Source organism: Octodon degus, unplaced genomic scaffold (genome assembly GCF_000260255.1).
Source record: "Octodon degus isolate 3935 unplaced genomic scaffold, OctDeg1.0 scaffold00005, whole genome shotgun sequence".
NCBI classification, from domain to species: domain Eukaryota; kingdom Metazoa; phylum Chordata; class Mammalia; order Rodentia; family Octodontidae; genus Octodon; species Octodon degus.
The window spans coordinates 25,536,191-25,552,380 of record NW_004524581.1 but is presented as its reverse complement, the minus strand read 5'-3'; the positions used below and the strand labels follow the sequence as shown (position 1 = coordinate 25,552,380).

The 16,190-nt window shown below is 52.8% G+C and overlaps 1 protein-coding gene across 1 annotated transcript in view; it reads left to right on the top strand.

Annotated features, from left to right (window-relative positions):
• Daam2 (dishevelled associated activator of morphogenesis 2) overlaps positions 1–16,190 on the top strand; it is a 107,853-nt gene that overhangs the window by 72,073 nt on the left and 19,590 nt on the right. The window contains exons 6-14 of the mRNA XM_004624168.2: positions 1,884–2,257; positions 3,220–3,330; positions 4,676–4,779; positions 5,899–5,965; positions 6,964–7,081; positions 9,415–9,553; positions 11,732–11,790; positions 11,870–12,054; positions 12,622–12,930. Of these exons, the coding sequence (XP_004624225.1) occupies positions 1,884–2,257; positions 3,220–3,330; positions 4,676–4,779; positions 5,899–5,965; positions 6,964–7,081; positions 9,415–9,553; positions 11,732–11,790; positions 11,870–12,054; positions 12,622–12,930 (1,466 nt within the window). The remainder of the gene's footprint in view (positions 1–1,883; positions 2,258–3,219; positions 3,331–4,675; positions 4,780–5,898; positions 5,966–6,963; positions 7,082–9,414; positions 9,554–11,731; positions 11,791–11,869; positions 12,055–12,621; positions 12,931–16,190) is intronic.

Genomic DNA, 16,190 nt, shown 5'->3' with positions numbered 1-16,190 from the left:
CCTGCCTAAGCAGGTGCTTTAGTCCTCTGACATACTAATTTCCCTTAATAAATTTTCAGTTACAAAGTTTATGCATAGGAAAAAGTAAAAATAAAAAATATTGTTAACCAAATTTAGCCGCATATTCTATTGCTTTAGGCATATTTGGACAGCAGTATAACATACCTACAGATATATTTATGTATTAATTATATGTAGTGTTTCCTAAGCTTAATTTATGACCTTTTCTTCAGATCTTTAATTATGCTACTCATTGAAGGATCCTAACCCTTTTTCTTTTTGGTGTGTTTGTTGCTATGGATATCGAAACCTAGGTGCTACTTCTCAAAAATGATGCTTTTTAAATAACCAAATAAAATAGATAAATAGACAGGGTTCAAAAAATAAACCAATTCAATTAAAATACTGCTGCCAAATATTAAAAATGCATGAGATTGCAGTCAGTGTGCTGCTTTATGTCTTCAGCCAGAGCCGGCAGTGCGTCTGATAACCGCCGTAATCTTGAGGTACCGCTGGGTGTAAATGATATGCTAAGATAGCTGCCGCAATGAAAATTTGCCATGAACATAGCAACAAGTTCTTTGGGTGACAAAGTCACCAATTCTGCTAATAGCACTGTCCTTTAAAGCTTGCATCTGTCACGGAAGGAGATGTTCAATTTCAGTTAGAGGTTATCAGAAATAAAGGAGTAATTTTCTTTTTCCACCCAAGTCTTTGGACTGCTGACTGCTACCCATCGACCCTTCATGGGAACCCAGATGAAGAAACCCTGAACTAAATGGATTTTTTTTTTCCTGCTAACATTCAAGATAGCTGTACTGTTCTTGCGAGGACTCCGGCCCTGGTCCCTTGAGTCGGTGGTGCGGTGGCCTCCCCGTGTGGCCATCTGCTGGGTCATGGTTTGGGGTTTTTCCAAGGGAAGCAATATAACACATTTTATAATATTAGTTCATAATGGATCACCCAAGAATCATGTGCAACAAGTGAAGGAAATCTATCCACACGCTAAATACTAAAGAATCCAGCTGAGGGCCTGGATCCCACTTTACGGATCTGTGCTGGGAAGGCCCAAAGGTCAGTGTGGAACCTAGGAAGTCTCTGCCAGCGGGATGAAGGAGCTGTACCAGCAGGCTGAGAAATCTGCACTGGGGCTAGGAATTAATGCGCTGGGTAAGCACCAGAGCTCCCCCAAAAGCACCGCAGCCATCCTCAGCAGCAGTGAGGTCCCGAGCTCCTCCAGAGATGAAGAAAGCTGAGTTCCCATCAGGAAAGCCAATGCAACAAGCTCCTCCGTGAGGCTGAGCAGTGCACCAGCTTCCCCTCCAGAGCCAGGAAGCGATGCTCAAGGTGAGGACCGGAGCTCCTCCAAAGTTCACCGGGAAAGCCAGCATGGTGAGGTCCGCCAGCAGAACAGCCCAAGAGAACCAGCAGCCTCCAACAGCTTCTCCAGATAGCATCTCTAACAGCGTTCTGGCAGCTTCTCCTGTTTTACCTTTTATGATGCTGGCAACAACCCTCAGGTGTGCCTCTCACACCCAGCACCACCCTACTTTAATTCTGCTCAGTGTAAGAAGTTGACCACCAGTGAGCATCCACCACAGGCTGATACCTCTCTGAATTCCCATTCTCACTGGGATGAGTCTTCAGACTTACCGGTCATTCCTTTACCTATATCCCATTTTAGCTATGCAACGGACACACAACCGGTGTGAATGCACAGGATTCAAAATGCAAATGATACTTAAGGTTTTGCTCTGTGGGGAGGTAGGATTTTAGTGCTTTGGATGAACTTGGTAAGTAAATGAAGTGTCCACTGCAGGCAGGATTTATTGCACCCAGCTAGCAGGGCAGCTGATGGTAAAATGTGTAAAGAATGGAACACAAACACAGGCTACCCTTTGTGCTCGTGGCTCTGGCTCATAGGTTCGTGACCCGCTTCATCGAGCTAGAGGGCTTGGCCTGCCTGCTGAATTTCCTGCGGAGCATGGACCATGCCACCTGTGAGAGCCGCATCCACACTTCCCTCATCGGCTGCATCAAGGCGCTGATGAACAACTCGCAGGGCCGGGCGCATGTGCTGGCACAGCCCGAGGCCATCAGTACCATTGCGCAGAGCCTGCGCACCGAGAACAGCAAGACCAAGGTGGCCGTGCTCGAGATCCTGGGGGCTGTGTGCCTGGTGCCCGGAGGCCACAAGAAGGTCCTGCAGGCCATGCTGCACTACCAGGTGTACGCGGCGGAGCGCACCCGCTTCCAGGTGGGTACGGAGCCCGGCCGCCCTGTGCTACAGCAGAGCTGGGTGGAAGCGGTGCACGCTGGGGGCCCTTGGCAAGAAGGACTGGGGAAGGGACGCAACACAGGCTGCTCGCAGAAGCGGGAGAGGCCTGGGACCAGCGGGCTCACCTCACGAGACACCAGGGCTTACAGGCTGTGTGTCTGTCTGGGAAGTGGACTGGTCCTCCTCACTGGGATCGGGCTTCCCAGGGCCTGGAATATTGGTTTGCTTCCTTGCTTGGGCTCTGCATTTCTGAGTCCAGCATCCATGCCTGTGGAGGGCTCATTCAGGAATTACTGAGTTGAGTGTGATCGCTGGGATTAAGATTTTAGGTCTAAAGCCAGTGTCAGTGCCCAATGCTGGGACAGTGGGGTCAGCCCTGGGACCTCCAGCCACTCTGTCTTCTTTTCTTCTTCCTGACTAGCTAGAAAAATGCCACTAAAATAGCCAGTAATTATAACATGTCTTGGGCCCTCCACAGAGAATTCCATAGTCAATGTGAATTGGTCTCTGTAGAGGGCCCAGTCTGTGGTTTATGTGCTGTGGTAGGCGATTTGTTTATTCTGTAGTCAAACGTGTTTGAGTACTTGCTGTGTGCACCGTGGCCCCTGACCCTTTGCAGAAGGTGAGAAGGCATGAGAGGTAGCTTTGGGTTGGTGGAGAGCTGGGCAGGGGGGTGTGCAGGGGTCCAGCGGAGGAGTTAGAAAGCAGCAGCGCTTACAGCAGAACATAGCAAGGCCTGCGCGGGGCTGAGGCTGCCACGTGGCAGGGCCAAGGTGGCTTCTTACAGAGGTGGCCTGAGAAGCTGGAGAGACACACGTGGGCACACGACAGACTGACTCCTGTTGGGAAATCCTTAGCTGCGGACCAGGAGCTGCTTTGTAGTATCCTTTTTACTGCGAGGTAGTAACCCTACACTAACCCTGTTCTGCTTTCCCATCCAGACCCTGCTGAACGAGCTAGACCGAAGTTTGGGCCGGTACCGGGATGAAGTGAACCTGAAAACAGCCATCATGTCCTTCATCAATGCTGTCCTCAATGCTGGTGCTGGAGAGGTGAGACCCCTTTCCTGGCTCTGTGTGTGTGCGCGCATGGGCGCGTGCATGCGTGCACACATGTCTTTCCTGGCTAAGTGGCAGAGAAAAGAGCCGAATAATCTGGTCTGTGTATCATGTCATCTTCAAATTATTTTTAGAGCCTCTTCCATCTTTCACTTGGGCCTTGCTGTCACCAGGGTAACAGTGTGTCAGTCAGCCCCAGTCTGCCGATAACCTACAATCTGTCCTATCTGTGGCTCTTCTTCTTAGCTGTGTCAAGGACAGATTCTGACTTGCTTGGCCTGCAGAGTTCTTCCTGCTTCCCCTAACCCTGGGAGGGCTCCTGGGAGTCTCCTGCAGAGGCAGCTGGCATGTTCTCGCTGAAGCGAGCATTTCCTTCAGTGGTGGATGTAGGCTGGGAAGGGCAGGGCTATTTGAGCACCAGAGCTGTCCCCAGTACCTGGCTGAGCAGGGCGGCAGGGGTCAGTTGTGGGAGGAGAGCATTTTCCAGCCCTTTGTTCTAGAGCTTTCTAGAAGTCGGCATCTGGATGCTTTCTGGGTTCGCTGGGGGAAGCCTTCTAGCACTTTCTCTTAGGAGGCATGGCTTTTCCTTTGGGATCAGGGTTAGATTCTTAGACCATCAAAATAGCAACATTGGTAGAACATGAAGGACAGATAAATGCCCCAAACTCTGAAGGCAGTCACATGGCCCAATCAAGGTCAGCCAAAGGACAAAGAGGGCGAAAGGACTGAGTGATCTCTACCCTTCCCTCTTTGTAGCCGGCACACATTTAGTTGTGCATGAGTTCTGATAACCTGCATTAGGTAACATTAGCTAGGGGAATGAATAACCTGTCCCTACGATGCCGACACCACCTTTGTCCCTGCCAACTCTGTATGGCTGGCATCCCTTCTGATCAGTTGGTAGTATATTTTTGTGACCATCAGCTCTGTAAGTCAGTTGGGTTATGCCCATTTTATAAATAAGGAAATGAAGGCTTTGTTAAGACCACAGAACTCAGGATTCTGCGACAGGGCATGGCCTTAACAGAGGGCTTGGCTGACACCGAAGCTCCTGCTCCTCTCAGTTCACAGCTCTGCTCTGCGAGACCAGAGGCTAAGAAATCCCTGGGGAGGGTGTAGAAGGATGTGGGGCAGGAGCCCTGAAAGGAACCGGGCAGCAGGCTTGCTCTGAGGGGCGGCAGGGTCAAGGCACCCCCGCGGTCCTCACTTGCAGTTCTGGGGCTTGGTTAGCGTTCAGTGCATTTGCTACAGATGAGCTGGGGTGATGATGAGGGCTCCCTGAGTGGATCTTGGAGACACGAGGCCACCCACGAGTCTGGTCCTCCCTGGCTCCCCCCAGGATAATCTGGAATTCCGGCTACATCTGCGGTACGAGTTCCTGATGCTGGGAATACAGCCTGTGATCGACAAACTCCGGCAGCACGAGAACGCCATCCTGGACAAGTGAGATCTCGGCCTCTGGGTTGTCCCAGGGCAGATGTGTGGGGGCAGGCTCAGCCGGGGGCTGGGCAGTGCCTTTGTCTTTAGGACTGCATGCCATGCCTAGCGAAGGTTCAGAACCAGCTCTGTGGGGACAGGTGTGTCCTCTGCCCACCTGCTGGTCTCAGTTCCTAGGTGATAGACGGGTAAATGCAGCGCTGCCCCCTGGGGGACATGTGGAATATGTTGGGGTGTTCTTTGGTTTTCAAATTGATTGCTGGGGAGCATTATAGCATGCGTGGCTGAGGATTAAGAATACTCAGCACCCCACAGGATAACTGCTTGGTGTGAAATAGTCCGCCCAAAATGCGTGCTGCCAAGCCCTGGCTGGTGGGAGGGCCCAAGTAAGCTCTACATCTCACCAGTGGGTCCCTCCGCTCCTATCCCATTAGTACAGAAGGTATAGGATGTCCTTGTACCTGGGGCTGTTAGGGAGAGAGGATGGACCCTGAAAAAGAGAGAGAGAGAGAGAGAGAGAGAGAGAGAGAGAGAGAGAGAGAGAGAGAGACAGACAGAGAGAGACAGAGAGAGAGAGAGAGAGAGAGAGACAGACAGACAGACAGACAGACAGACAGACAGAGACATACACACAGACACAGACACAGAGATTAGGAGACTCTTAGCAATTCCCAGAGACATTCTTTTTTTTTTTGTGGAACCGGGGATTGAACTCAGATCCTTGCGTTTGCCGGTCAAGCGCTTTTCCTACTGAGCCATCTCCCCGGCCCCTCCAGAGACGTTCTGGTGCAGATTACTCTGACGTGTAGTGGGTATGAGGCTATGTGAGTTATACGTGCTCTGCTTGATCGTCTCCCACAGCCAAGGATAGCTGAGCCTAAAATGCCACAGTGTCCAAGTTGAGAAATGCTGACCTACAGTGACAGGGCTATGGGAAGGCCAGTCAGTCATTGGCTTTTACAGCAGAGGGGGTGCTGGCCTGTAGACAGGTGGCTCCTTTCTGGTTTGGCCTTAGGCTCACCTGAGTGAGGCGTTCAGATTTAGCTGGGGTACAAGGGACTGTGACCCTACACCATGGCCGTCCTGGCAGCAACCTCTCTCTGCCCCCCCTCCTGTGTTATCTAGGCATTTAGACTTCTTCGAGATGGTCCGGAATGAGGATGACCTGGAGCTGGCCCGGAGGTTTGACATGGTGAGGAACCCTGGTCTGGGGCTGTGCCACTGGCCGACACCCGCTGGCCCAACAGTGCTGCTCCAGATCCAGTGCTGGGTGGTTCTAGTGTCAGCAGGGGCCCTAAGACAGACAGACAGACAGACAGACAGACAGCCAGCCAGCCAGACAGCCAGCCAGCCAGACAGACAGACAGAGACATGTTGCCAGGCCCTGCTTCTGGAGCCCTGGTGGAGCAGTGCTGGCTCTGGTGGACTCCACTGATGGGCCACACCTGGTCATAGCCCCCCAGGAGACCAAAACCCTCAAAGCAAAGAGAGCCAGCTCTTGCACAGCAATTAGGCTCCAGGGCCTTTCTCGGGCCGATTTTCCTGCACCCCCTTTCTCTAGTCTTAAGCAGATTATACTTTGCAAAGCAGATCCTGTTTTCATGTTCCCCTTAGCACTCCTAAAAACACGCCACCACTGGTTAAATACTGTCCTATAAAATCCTCCCCAAACGGGAACCCCTCCCGGATGGTGCATCAACAAGCAAGCCCGGCCCCTGGGTCTGTGTGTGGCCTGCGATCAGCACAGGATGAGTGTGTCTGGACCGAGGTGCAGGCCACGGGGTGAAGCATCTACGCTCCTGGTCCTTCCCCTTAGTGGGACTCAGGAGTTCACAGCCTCAGGTGCTTTACTGCCCCCTGCACACCAGGGCACGTCCACCAAAGCTGGGGACATTTTGGTTGCCACACTTGGGGCGGGAGCAGGAGCAAAGAGCAGGTGCTATTGGCCCCTATAGGCAGCAGCTGCAGACGTTGGTATGCCTCTTTCGGTGCAAAGGCAACCCGTGCAGCAAGAGCTGTCTGGCCGAGATGCAAGAGTGCTCGCTTACGTCATGAGCCTCCCTCCCTGCTCCTTTCTCCATCGAAGCCTGGCCCAGAGGCAGGGAGAGAGATGCTATCCCAGGAGGGGGCCTGGGATGGGGGCACGGTCTCTCTGCTTCCCCTCCTCACACACCGTGGCCCCACCCTCAGGTCCACATCGACACCAAGAGCGCCTCCCAGATGTTCGAGCTGATCCACAAGAAACTGAAGCACACCGAGGCCTACCCTTGCCTGCTCTCTGTCCTGCACCACTGCCTGCAGATGCCCTGTGAGTTCCCTGCCACCTCTGCTCCAATGGCTGAGCCTGGCTCAGGGCGGGTGCAGACGAGGCTTCGGAGGACCTCTGCGGGCTGGGGAGTCTATCACATCTTGGTCCGCGCTTGTCCTTGGGAGCCCAGCCCCTGTGACTCAGGCCCCTCCCTCTTAGGGTGAGGACACCCACTGTCCCCGTGGGGAGGAGCCAGAGACTTGGCAGTGAGCAAGCCAGCATCTTCAGCCAACAAACAGTGGCTTGGTGGTTGCAGAATCAGACAGCTCTGTCGCCAGTTTGTAAAGGAGGAGTACTCAATACTTGTCCTTTCTATTTTTGTGTGTGGTACTAGGGGTTGGACCCTGGGCCTTTGCACTGAGCTATGTCCCTCGTCCGTTTTTATTTTGAGAAAGGGTCTCACTAAGTCACCAAGGCTGCATTCAACCTTGCAGTTCTTCTGCCTCAGTCTCCCGGAAGTCCCTTTGCTAATTCCAGAACGAGGTTTCACCGTTAAGGCAAGAGCCTGGATGTGTTATGAGCTTGCTATGTGTGTGCGTGTGTGTGCATGTGCGTGCATGTGTGTGTGTGTATGTGTGTGTGTGTGTGTGTATGTGTGTGGTGTGTTCTATCGGACCCTTCATCTAGTCCTTGCTGACCCTCACCCTAGCACCCCTGCACCTGTGTCTCTTTACAAACCCCAACAACATCTTGGGAGCAGGAGGTTAAGCTTTTCATGTGTAGTGAGCATAATGCTTAGATCCGTGGCACATGCTTGCTGGTACCCACCCCAGAATGCAGTTGGAAGCCAGCTGTCACTGAAATGTTTGGTGCCTTAGTGTCTCACAAAATAGAATGTTCAAATTCACAGCGTCCACCCAAATGCTCAACCTAGTCAGGCTTGCCAAAGTGATGGTGGTGGTGGTGGTGACAGGAGTGGCAGTTCACCGCGTGCCGCCTCTGGGTGCAGTGGATAGAAACAGGCTCTGCTTCTTCTTATCTTCTGCTGCTGCTGCTGCATGTCCCTCTCCACTCACTAGGGCCCCCATGCCCTGAGGTGAGGCTCACATTGACACCAGAGGGAGGCACTGTGTGTGGGCCTGTAGCGAGCCAGCGTCTCTGCTCCTCACAGTGACGGACCATGGATGTCTTCATCTCCATCCCGCAGGCTGAGCGAGTTTTTTAGCTGCAGAAGGACTTTCCTTTTCGTGGGCTTTGGGCGACACATGTTCTGTCTCTGTGAGCCTTGCTGCACTTACCTGGCCGCGAAGTCCGTAGCAAGCTCCACCCCTTAGCAATGTCTGCGCTACAGGACCATGAGAAGGCCAGGCGATAGTGAGCTGGAGCCGACAGTGAGCTCTCAGTTCTCCACAGTGGGCCCAGGGAGCTCTCTCCAGGAGGAGCTGAAAGACCTCACTTCTATTGCTTCCAGTAGTTTTGGTGCCTGGTATTCCAGCAGCAACACGGGATTCCCTCTAGTATGTTCAGAAAGGGGGCTTTAAGGGCAGATCTACTGACATGAGACAGAACTTGATGTCAGGTTGTGCTGGTTGAGTTCTTCTAGTGGTCAGTAGATGTGGAATCGTGGCCTCGGGCTGAAGAGGAGGAGGGGAAGAGGAAGGAGAGAGAGAGGGGAAGGGAGAGGGAGGGGAAGGGAGAGGGAGGGGCAGGGGAGGAGGGGCAGGGGAGGGACATGTGGAGGGGGAGGGGTGAGGGAGGTGGAAGGGAGGGGGAGGGAAAGGAGCAGAGGGAGGAGAGGTCTGTGTCCAGCCAGGCTGTGGCTGTAGGGCATGAGGCACAGCACACAAAGCCTTTGTCTTCCTAGCTCAAGGTCATCTCCCCCAAGAAATCACCGTTGGTTTCTGTCATCCATGGCTCTAACTCACTGCGCTGTTCTCCAGGTGCACATCTGCAATCTCTGCCCATTCATCTTTTCTATAGAGCAGTAACATAGATAATCTTGAAATCTTTTTTTTTTTTTTTTAAATTTCCCTGAAGACTTCATTATTAGGCATGTAGTATTTTAGAGCAGGTGCCTTTTATAGATAATGGGAAAAAGTCAGTTTGCATTTCCTGGCCATATTATGCCCTGGGTCCCAACAGGGAAGAAAGGCAGCCAGGAGGCCTCAGTGGAGGAGAGAAATATGTTAAGAGGGTTGACACATCCAGAGGGGGTCGGGCGCGGGTAATGAAGAGATGACTAGATTTGCGAGCCTTGGTTCTTGGCAGCTGTGGTGCTGCTTCTGCCAGCCTTGGAGCTCCCTGTGTGAAGGCGAGGCCACACCCCACATCATGAGCCTGAGCAGTCGGGGCTGCTGGGGCTCCCGAGCTCAGCCCAGCCTGTTGTCCCTCAGACAAGCGGAATGGTGGCTACTTTCAGCAGTGGCAGCTCTTGGACCGAATCCTCCAGCAGATTGTCCTCCAGGACGAGCGGGGAGTGGACCCTGACCTGGCTCCGTTGGAGAACTTCAACGTCAAGAACATTGTCAACATGTGAGTGGTGGCCAGCCCTGGGCTGTCGTCTGCCAGGTTTCATCTACCTGAAACTGTGAGTCTCATAGTGGGCCGCCTCAGCTGTCTCAGCCCCGATGTCCCTGAGTGGTCCTGAATGACCTTGTCCCACAGGAAAACTCTTAAGCCTTGAAATGCTTCATTTATTCACTGCCCCGGTGTGGTAGCGGATGTGGTGGCGGATGCTAAGTGTGACTGAGGAACCAAATTTTAAATTTCATTTAAATTTGAATAGCAGCAAGACATGTAGCCAGAGGGGATCATACCATCAGTATAGAGAAGTATCTCTCAACTCTCAATAACTCACTGCGTGGGTTGGGGGGATTTATACACACTTACTTGGAGCCTTGGTAAACACATGCGGGTGGGGTGCACGGGCCAACCCCAAGCCTCAAGCTTGCTTATGTGTGACCACGAGCCGAGAACAATTATTTTCATATTGTAAGCAAACAAACACAAGAACGTGTGACAGACATGGCACATGGAGCCTAAATACCTACCTCGGTCTTCTCTACAAAGCTTGCTGTCCCCTGACACAGAGCATGGCCATTTGATCGCCAGCCTGCTGTCTGAGGAGGTCAGCGCTTGCTATCGAGAGACCCTAATTATAGAGGTATGCAGAGGAAGAGATCCAGATTTCTGTCAGTTACTAACAAGACCTTAAATCAGCACACTGGTTTTTGTTTTGTCTTTTGTATTTTAGGGAAGGGTCTACAGAGTATTCAGGGTCTTACTACTACATGGGACTCATAGTGATCCACCTGTTTACAGCCTCACTTGGGGGCTGGAATTACAGGCATGTGCCACCACGCCCAGTCTCAATTGCCGTCTCAGCATGCCCTGGGTGTGGGGCCGGCATGGCAGGCCTGGGAATCGAAACCCTGGTACTTGCGCCTGCTTGCAGGCGCTTTAATCCACTGAGCTATTTGACTGGCCCAGCACACTGATTTTTATTTTATTTATTTATTTATTTATTTGGCTGAACTGGGGATTGAACTCAGGCCCTTGCGCTTGCCAGGCAAGTGTTTATTGTACTGAACTATCTCCTCGGCCCTGTGATTTTTAATCTTAAACTTTTACTTCACTTTGGAGCTAGGAGCAGATGGTCCTTCCGGAGGACTGGCTCTCTGTGATGCCCTAGACAGCATTCCAAAGCCCAGTAACAAGAGGGTTTTGAACCCTTCTTGTCTTTATTTGCACAGTTAGTTGCCGAGGTTGTATATTGGGCAGTGCAATTACTGAAGTAACCGGAAGCCTGCTCATGTCTACAAACAAGGAGTGTGGCAGGTCCCACCCAGCAGTGCTTTCCCCTCTGTCCTTCTCCATCCTCTGGATTTTGCAGGCTTTAGTGGTTACCCTAATCTTCCTCCTTCTTCCCAGAGGCAGGGAACGTGGGTCTAAACTCTGGGGAGGACCACAGAAAGCCCTTCCCTGCACAGGGGTGGGGTGGGGGTGAAGGACGGAGCTCCCTGAGGGTCATGGCTCCCTCCAAAGAAATCTGTACCAAATCCTCCCCGCTCCATATCCTTGGTTTGGTTGAGGCCAGAAGTCATATGGATCTCACCCATCACATTTACAAAAGCAATGAATCTCACTCTGGGACTCCCCCTTGGCATATCCTGGTGTGTAGGTTTAACTCCTCCTCACAAGAGGCTGACAGTTTGCACGAGGCCCTGCTAATGTCTTGACTGTTCCCCCTCAACCTCAGCCTCTTCCTTCTGTGCCACCGGGCCCAGGCAGTTTCTCTGCTCTTACACACTGGTCTTTGGAAGCCCAGGCGTGGTAGGCCTGGCGTTTTTCCCAGATGCATGGGTCTTTGTTCATAAAGAAGCATGAGAGTTTGTACATCTGAGGGAAACTGGAGAGTTGCTCCTAGCTCTGCCATGAATTAGCTCTCCTCCCCATCTGGTTTCAACTGTAGCACAAAGCGCTTGGATTGAGATGGCTCAGGGTCCTTTCTGTTCTCATGGTCTAAGGGGACATACAAGAACTGGGCAGGAATGAGAGCCGGAGAGACATCTGAGGTGTCAGGTGCTAGCCTCCTGGGCATGGCTGTGCAGATTGGAGACCTTGAGCTAACCGTGGCATGGAGATCTGGCTTCCAGAAGTGATCAACCGCCGGCCACGTTGCCCATTGCCCGTCCCATCCTCTGCCCCCAGGCTCGTCAATGAGAACGAGGTCAAGCAGTGGCGGGAGCAGGCAGAGAAATTCCGGAAAGGTGAGCAGTCCTGCCCAACACGCGCACACCCCGTGCCTCTCCCCACAAGGGCTCCCAGGGCCACCTTCTGTCCTCGCAGACCACTTGGAGCTCGCGAGTCGGTTGGAGAGGAAGGAGCGGGAATGTGAGACAAAGACCCTGGAGAAGGAGGAGATGATGCGAACGTTGAACAAGATGAAGGACAAGCTGGCCCGGGAGTCCCAGGAGCTGCGCCAGGCTCGGGGACAAGTGGCAGAGCTGGTGGCACAGCTCAGTGAGCTCTCAGTATGTGAACACTGCCCGTCTCCACCTTACGTAGCTCAACAGAGACCTGGCTGCAGAACAGGGTGGGGAGCAGGGGTTACAGTGGAGCCAAGGGCCCCGTGATGAAACAAAAGAGGAACTGGGGTCTCAGGCCAGGCCTCAGGGACTGCTGAGGCTGGATGAGCGACAGCTTTGTGGCAGTTAGGAAGAACAGGGCCCCTTTCTCTGATGACACTCATCTCTAGTGACAGCAGGCAGGTAGGGCTTCTGCTGCCCTTTCCTGCTCAGCTTGTGCTTTCGTTAGCCTGTATGGCTGTGTGTGCCAATCCTGCTAGTCCACCAGGACGACAGCGACCCTGGCTGTCTCGTGTCTGCGTGTATTTATACATGTCTGTGTGTGGCTTTGTACCCTACTGCTATGGGGGGTGGGTATTGGGTTTGCAGAGAGAGAAGGGAGGGAGTGGGGTGGGCGGATGATGAGGGGTCTTGTGGAGATGGAGAAGAAAAAGAAAGGAGAGAGAGGAGGCTGGGGGAATGGTGGCATCAGTGCTGATGGCTTTGTCTCTCTGATTTTCTGTCTCCTTGCAGTCAGGCCCTGTGTCTGCCCCCCCTCCCCCTGGAGGCCCGCTTCCCTCCATGGCCTCCTCCTCCTCCATGACAACCGATGACCTGCCTCCACCCCCACCCCCTCTCCCCTTCGCCTGCTGCTCCCCACCGCCCCCGCCGCCCCTTCCACCCGGCGGGCCTCCCACTCCCCCCGGCGCCCCACCTTGCTTTGGCCTCAGCCCGCCCCCGCCTCAGGACCCTTTCCCCAGCAGCAATGTTCCACTCAGGAAAAAGCGTGTCCCACAGCCCTCCCACCCGCTGAAGTCCTTCAACTGGGTCAAGCTGAATGAGGTAAGTGGCCAGGATGGGGTGGGGACAGTAGCCCAGGGGTTGCCGCCCATGCATGGCACCCGCCTTCTTCCTGTGCTCTCCTGGGGGGTGTTGAGGGTGGTCACAGGGGACATTAGGGACAGGCTTGCTGACCACTGAAGAGTGTCCATATCTGGAAAGCCGCCCAGCACATGATGGTGGTGGCGATGCTCTTGTTGACAGTGCTACTTGTGTGTCCACTTGTGTGTGCTGGGGGTGGGCAGAGTGGCAGACATCAGAGCCTGGGGCTAGGCATGCCCTCCACCAGGCAGGGCTGCGCAGCCCAGCACTGTGGAACAGCAAGACAGGGCGGGGCTAGAGCTCTAGAGAGAGGCACGCCTGACGCACAGAGTAGGCAATTCCTGCAGAGCCTGGGCTGGGACCACATTGTGGTGAAGACCAGGGCAGGTGCACAAGAGACAGCATTTGGCGAAGCGCAGCCAGGTGGTGTCCTGATGTGTGCGTGTGGTGCACACTGGCGTGAGTCCCGTTTCTTGGTTTCCTGGTGTGGAGTGAAGATTGGTGGTCTCGCACTGAATGTATAGTATGATTTATCTCACCTGTACAGGTACCAGGGCTTCCTTTAAACATATTTTGACTTACCATTTAACTTACCATTTTTTCCCAAATAACACAGCAGAGATTTAATAATTAAACAAGAAAACTTGGGCCAGGAATACAGCCCAGCGGCCTAAGTGCCAGCCTGGCAAATGCAAGGACCTGAGTTTGATCCTTGGTACCACACAAAAAAGGCAAACATATAAATCCATCTAGTAACAATACGTGGCTGTCTTCGCAGGCACGCACACCTATAGGTCAGTTGAAATGCTGTTCATAGTAATTGCTATTTTTTGGCTGCTTTGCACAATCTTCCCACATGTGGGGCAAGGGGTGCAAAACCCAGTGGTACATGACTGGCCGCCATGCCTGTTGGGCACAGGAGCCGGGCTTTGCCCTGCACTGCTCCTTCCACTGTTCCTTTGTTGTCTGTGTATGTGGTCAGTGCCCAAGCACCAGCAGTGGAGCCGTAAGAGTTACGCTGAAAGTCCTGGTAATGTTGCAGGTTTATGTTTCTGTGTAGCTGCGTTACCAGAGGTGCAGGGTCACATGCAGCGCTAGTGAGGGGCCTGCACAAGTATGATGTGGATAGTCCCCACGAGGGAGCTGGTTCTTGTCTTGGACTCTCACAAACCTAGAGAAGCTGTGAGTCTCAATGGACGGCTACTACTCGAAAACCCTGGATAAAGTCTTACCGCTGGTTCAGTAGGATGGTAGTTTGCTTACAGGACTGGTGGCTTTGTCCCTGCATGAGCACATCCAGTGTGAGGGGGTTTCAGTTGGCCTGCCCATGTGGCCCATACTCACGTCCAGGAACAGCCCTGCAAAGCTGAGCTTTCTGGGTACACTCGGACCCTGTGAGATGGGCCCGTCGGACTCCCTTGTGGGGAATTCACACCTTGCAGGTGAGTTTCAGTGAGCTTGGGAAGAGGTGGTGGGTAGGTCAGGGAGGGGTTGCTGAGTGGGTGATTGGCTATGTGCTAGGTGCGGCCCCCTGGCCATCAGCTTCTGCGGGGCTGTGCTGGATTAAGGCAGGAGATGCTGTTGTTCTGGGAGAGCTTCGGATTGGGCACATTAGGAGGTGTGGTCAGGAAACACCTAGAGAGCCAGGGCAGAAGTCTCTAACCTCAACCCAAACCTGTACAAATGGTGGGGAATCTCCAAGAATCTTTCCACCTGTCTGTTTGATCAGAGTGGAAACGTGGGAGATAAATACAGCCCATTCATAGTCTCTGGGGCCTCTGCAAATGTCTCCAGGCTGAGGTGTGGCAGCTTTCGAGGCAGCTGGAAGCCACATTTCAAAGCGAGGTTGGCAGAGCGCGTAGCAGCTGCATGTGTGGCTCTGCCCAACGGGTGCCGCTGCATGGCCAGACAGACCGTGGGTGCAGGAGCAGGCTCACCGCTTCCAGGACCGGAAGCTCCAGGCTATGCAGCAGTGTTGGATGTGAATGGAAATGATGTTAATTTTGTTGCAGTTAAAAAAAAGAAATAGTTTAGCTTCTGTTAGGAAGGTTTTAAAAATGAGGAGAGGGGTCAGACTGTAACAAATGCAGTCATGGAGGGACATGGACGAGTTCACTAATGGTTCTGTGACCTGTGCATCTAGCAGCTGTGTGCCTGGGATTTTCCCCAGGGCCCAGGAAGCTACAGAAGTCCCTAGTGACTCGGTGGTGGCACAGCAAGTGCCATTCTTTGACTGTGAAGCAGTGTTTTGATGGATTAGATGAGGAATGTTTGTAATTGTGGCCATTTTGGCAGGAGACGGGTAGAGGGGGACTGAGTACTATTTGAGAGCCTGCTATCCCATCCCAACGGTGTGGCCAGTGTGGGTTATTTCATTGTTTGGGCTTCAGGTTCTGATGTGTGGCTCGATGATGACTTTCATCTCAAGAGATGGTTGTGAGGAGTGACTGACTTAACACAGGTATTCGTTGTTTAAGGACCCACCTGTTTAATGACTGCTTAGAGTTACCCCTGAGGCATGCTGTTTGAACTTGCATCCTGCTACTTGGACTGACATCCTGTTTAGTTTTGCACAGCTCTGTCCCTGTGTACAGAGCTTCAATGTCCTTCGTACACCTGGCTTATACAGCGTTGTGACTTTTGCTGATCACAATGTACAGGAGAGTACAGTAGTTTGATATTCGGTTATGCATTTCAGTACTGTGTGTAAGAGACATGCAAATGGAAGCAGCGTTCCCAGGTTGGAGCTTTGGTCATGCCTTGGTTCTTAAAATTGCAGTGTGTGTACTAGACACAGCTCCTAGGTCAGCAACCAAGTCATTGAAGGACCTAGTTGCAGGTCCGAAACTCAGTCATTAAGTGAGAGAGGTCTGTGTCTGTAAAGTATTTGGAACAAAGACTAACATGTAGAAAGCCTTAGAAACACCACCCGTCAGCTGCCGTTAGTGGCGTTGCCCCCTGGGCTTTAAGCATTCTCTCTCTTAATCGTCTCAGCTCAGGGAGGTAAGCGTTGCCAAGACTCCATTTCCCTTCATGACACGGGACATTGCTCACAGGTCCACCTCATGGCAAGGCTGAGACTATTAGCCAGTTGGGTTACCTGAGCCCCAAGGCCGGGAATGCTCTATGGGGGAAGCAAGACATGGGACCCCAAGAAAGATTTCCCTGGTAAGCCAACCATAGCTCTAGGAGCATTTCCAGTTCTCCAGACTGGAGACGGC